At 38.7% G+C, this 5,000-nt stretch overlaps 1 protein-coding gene across 4 annotated transcripts in view; it reads right to left on the reverse strand.

The window, feature by feature from the left end:
- Nucleotides 1-5,000, reverse strand: part of samd4b (sterile alpha motif domain containing 4B) — a 23,811-nt gene that overhangs the window by 335 nt on the left and 18,476 nt on the right. For all 4 annotated transcript variants that reach the window (XM_077230423.1, XM_077230424.1, XM_077230425.1 and 1 more), the window contains 3 exons: nucleotides 4,816-4,942; nucleotides 2,099-2,182; nucleotides 1-770 (listed from right to left, as the gene is read on the reverse strand). The exon at nucleotides 1-770 is cut by the window's left edge and continues 335 nt beyond it. In XM_077230423.1, coding sequence (XP_077086538.1) covers nucleotides 742-770; nucleotides 2,099-2,182; nucleotides 4,816-4,942 — 240 coding nt within the window. In that variant the 3' untranslated portion in view covers nucleotides 1-741. The remainder of the gene's footprint in view (nucleotides 771-2,098; nucleotides 2,183-4,815; nucleotides 4,943-5,000) is intronic.

Raw genomic sequence — 5,000 nt, forward strand, 5'->3', positions numbered from 1 at the left:
CACGGAGGGGGGCGGAGCCACGCGGTCAGCGAATGACGAGCACAGCTCGATCTCTCAAAACGTCGGCTCCCACAATCCCCCTCTCGCTCGCGTCTTTACTTCATAGCACTGCGTATAAAAATCATTTGGATCATAAAGTCTCTCGGTTCATATTGTGATTTTCCTATACCGGCGTATTTACAAAAATCTGCGTGCGAGAGGCAACGGCTGTAGTAAACATCTTGCGTATAAGTGCTCAGAAACCTCTTGTACCTCGGACAGGAATAAGAACGCATCATAACGGATAAACACACGGGAATGAGGGACGCGTGAGATCAACACAAACTGGTTTCGAACGTCCGTCGTGGAGGTCAGAGTTCATGCAGGCGAATGGACACAGAATGTAAACGACATCTAGATGAACGGCCGGCTCAGGCCCGAAGCCCTTAAAAAAACCCATAAGCACCGTTCCTCACGGCCACGCACCTCCTCCAGCCAATCAGATCGCTCGTCTTCCTGCTCTCCCTTCCGTAATATAATAGTTCTTCTGTATTTCCTTTATAATAAACTTAGTTAAGTACAATAAAGTAGAAAAATATTAGAGAACATATGCACAGTTAGTTTGTGTGTGATCTGTAGTGACTCGTGTTGTTTGAGTGTGTGTGCTGGGCTACTGGAGCACCGGCCGAACGACTCGGTGAACAAGAAGGAAGAAGAAGAAGAAGAAGTCGTCAACGTTCAGCTCTTCCACTGGCTCGATGCTCATATCGTCGACGTTCTGTCCATCCCGTCTGCATGAGAGAAATAAACCCATGTTAAACTCAGCATGAAATCAAAATTAAACATTCTTGTTTTGTTTTTTTATGGATATTGCAGTGTTTAATCTAAATGATTTATCAGTGCACATCATTATTGTGTTTAAGTGGTGAAAATCCAGCGTTTAATGTAGTTTATATGTCTATGTGGTGTATTTAATACGCTTTAAGACAAATTCATAAAGTCATAAGTCGACAGCATTGCTGAGTATTTTCTGTTTAAAACTGCAGTGAACCAAAGACAGTCTCAAAAACACGCTTTGAAATCGCTGGTGTTTCTGACGTCACAAACTACCTTGTAACCAATCAGATCAATGTGTGATCGTCAACGAGCTGAGTGAGTGAATGGAGGCGGGGCTCATTTGCATATTCATAGAACCGCGTATACTAAATGAGGCAAGAGTTACATTCAAGATATTTTAAGGCATGAAGAATTTTTTTTTCAAGGAAAAACGTTTAAATATGCAATTTTGGTGATCAAAGATGACTTTTAAGGGATAAAATTATTGACTAAGATGGACTTTAAATTCATGTTCCTGGTAATCTTGAATCAGAATAACTTCCTCTCATCTCTTCTCTTCTCTGATGACGAGGGCGGGGCAATAACCTGTCACTCACATGAGATCAGCCAATAGCAAACCACAACAATCCAATAATTCCCCACAGACACAAATCAAGCCCCGCCCACATTTGCTTGTTCCAGAAGTGTTTCACTCGGATATACGGCACAATAGGGAAGAAAAGACTAGTGCTATTTCCCTTTCATGCAACTCTACCAATTCTGCATTTCTTTACTGTGTAATGTTGCTGTTTGAGCATGAAAAAGCTCCAGTTATTCTCTATATCAGTGTCAGTGTTTCTGAACTCCTGAAACACCTAAATTGTAGTTTTGAATTTCCTCAGGTAACGAACACGTCACAATATTCCTCATTTAAATAATTAATAAGCAGAATAAAGAGGCGGGGCCTGGTTGAGTTAGTTAGTAGTGTGTTAAACTGGCGGTTATGTTTAGGGGCGGGACATTTCCCTAACACGCTCGACTAATCACAACACACTGCTCCAGCTGACCAATCAGAGCACAGTGTGCTTTCAGAAGGAGGGCTTCATAGAGACAGGAACTTAACAGAGCGTTACTGACAGACTGGGAAGAGAGGAGCCACAACAAAGGAGAATATGCGGAAATAATCAACATTCAAGCAGGAAAACCTGTTCTATTAGAGCCAAAAAATATCAAGACTTAATGACGCCAGTTCAAAGCTGTGATTGGATACTGCATGATGATGCTGCGCTGTGATTGGCCGTACCTCCTAAGGCATGCTCTGTCATGCTGAGGCACAGAGACTCCAGCGTGGGGTTAATCTCCAGATCTGTCCCCGGAACTTGGCATTCTGGGAACAATAAACGAGAGCATAGAATTCAGTGGAGATCAAAAAATGCAGCAATAATAGCGAACATAGAGAACATGTGCAGGAATCAATGATGTGATAGTTATGCTGCATCTTAAGAAACCATCACATGGGAAGGGAAATCAGTACAGACTGTCATTTTAAGAGACCATTGAGATGCTGCCTTAAGCCCAAAAACATACTATTTTATTTAAACACATTAACTAGGGTATACATATACTTGAGCTGCACAATTAACTGTTACAAGACGACAATCCTGACTCAAACACCCACGTCAAGTGATGGTCTTCCTAAATGACAGAGATACTTCTATGTCTTTGAAACTAGGGATGCACCGATACCGATACCAGTATCGGTATCGGGCCCGATACCAAGCTCATGTACTTGTACTCGTACTCGTAAAAATACCCCGATACCAAAGACCGATACCTCACGTAGATCCTTAGCTTAAATATTTCTTAATTCTTATGAGCACTCTTCCTGCAGTTATAGTGTTGCTAGATTTAATAGTACACTCTAATATTTCACTTTACACTTTCGGCTGTGATTACATTGTTACTCAGTGTTATGTTAAACATTTGTTCTGTGATTTCTTTGGCACTTTATGACAAATTTGATTGTCTTGTTGTCTGTGATTTCTTTAGAACTTTGACAACTTTGTGACAGGCAGGTAAAAATTACATTCATTATGTCCTTGGTTTTGCCCTTTGGAGGTTATTGGACACTGTGAAATTTGGGCTTTGAAAATTTGTGATAAGCACAATAAGAATGATTTATTTTTTTAAGTTTATTTAAGTTGTTGAAAATAAAGATGCTGATTTGTTCATTAGTCTCATTGTGTTGTTCTTAGAAAATTGCCACATAAAACGAGAAAACCCCCCAGTACAACAGGCATCGGTATCGGTATCGGCGAGTACCAGGAAAAAAATATCGGTACTCGTACTCGACCCTTAAAAAGTGGTATCGGTGCATCCCTATTTGAAACCCTTGACTTCACCCAGTTTCATGACTGGATGAATCAGCATTTTTGAACAAATCTTTTGAATGAATGATTCAATGACTCACTCAAAGACTTGTTTCACGACTGGATGAATCAGCATTTTTTCAAACAAATCTCTTGAATGAATGATTCAATGACTCACTCAAAGACTTCACTTGTTTCATGACTGGATGAATCAGCGTTTTTTTAACAAATCTCTTGAATGAGTGATTCAATGACTCACTCAAAGACTTCACTTGTTTCATGACTGGATGAATCAGCATTTTTGAACAAATATCTTGAATGAATGATTCAATAACTCACTCAAAGACTTCACTTGTTTCATGACTGGATGAATCAGCGTTTTTTTAACAAATCTCTTGAATGAGTGATTCAATGACTCACTCAAATACTTCACTTGTTTCATGACTAGATGAATCAGCATTTTTGAACAAATATCTTGAATGAATGATTCAATGACTCACTCAAAGACTTCACTTGTTTCATGACTGGATGAATTAGCATTTTTGAACAAATATCTTGAATGAATGATTCAATGACTCACTCAAACACTTGTTTCATGACTGGATGAATCAGCATTTTTTCAAACAAATCTCTTGAATAAATGATATAATGACTCTCAAAGACTTCACTTGTTTCATGACTGGATGAATCAGCATTTTTTCAAACAAATCTCTTGAATGAATGATTCAATGACTCACTCAAAGACTTCACTTGTTTCATGACTGGATGAATCAGCATTTTTTCAAACAAATCTCTTGAATGAATGATTCAATGACTCACTCAAAGACTTCACTTGTTTCATGACTGGATGAATCAGCATTTTTGAACAAATATCTTGAATGAATGATTCAATGACTCACTCAAAGACTTCACTTGTTTCATGACTGGATGAATCAGCATTTTTTTCAAACAAATCTCTTGAATGAATGATTCAATGACTCACTCAAAGACTTCACTTGTTTCATGACTGGATGAATCAGCATTTTTGAACAAATATCTTGAATGAATGATTCAATGACTCACTCAAAGACTTCACTTGTTTCATGACTGGATGAATCAGCATTTTTTCAAACAAATCTCTTGAATGAATGATTCAATGACTCACTCAAAGACTTCACTTGTTTCATGACTGGATGAATCAGCATTTTTGAACAAATATCTTGAATGAATGATTCAATGACTCACTCAAAGACTTCACTTGTTTCATGACTGGATGAATCAGCATTTTTTCAAACAAATCTCTTGAATGAATGATTCAATGACTCACTCAAAGACTTCACTTGTTTCATGACTGGATGAATCAGCGTTTTTTTAACAAATCTCCTGAATGAATGAATAATTCAATGACTCACTCAAAGACCTTTTCATTACTGAATGAATCAGCGTTTTTTTTAACAAATCTCTAAAATGAATGATTTAATGACAAATACATATTTATATAAATGATGCATTCATGCATGTACACAAGTGTTGGGAAATTATTGTTAAATTATTTGCAAGAAAATCACCAATGCACATTAACTCAGGCAATTACTATCCGTTCAGTATGCATGAGGCAGGGCTGTAAGGCGAGGTGTGACTAGCGTCTGGAGGTCAGGTGTTGTGCAAGTACCTTGCTGTTGAAACAGAAGCATGGTCTGTGGAGACGTGTGAACGGGAAGAGAATGAGTCCTCTGCACAGAACTTCTGCTCTGGCTCGGCATGCTGTTACTGCCTCCCGGATTCCCGAACCACAGGTTCTGAAACACACCATCACATCACAGCCTTCATCTAGTCCTGTAGTGTCATCTAATCCCG

The sequence above is a fragment of the Siphateles boraxobius genome, unplaced genomic scaffold (assembly GCF_051911475.1).
Source record: "Siphateles boraxobius isolate OS27281-9 unplaced genomic scaffold, OSU_SipBor_1 143, whole genome shotgun sequence".
Lineage (NCBI taxonomy): Eukaryota > Metazoa > Chordata > Actinopteri > Cypriniformes > Leuciscidae > Siphateles > Siphateles boraxobius.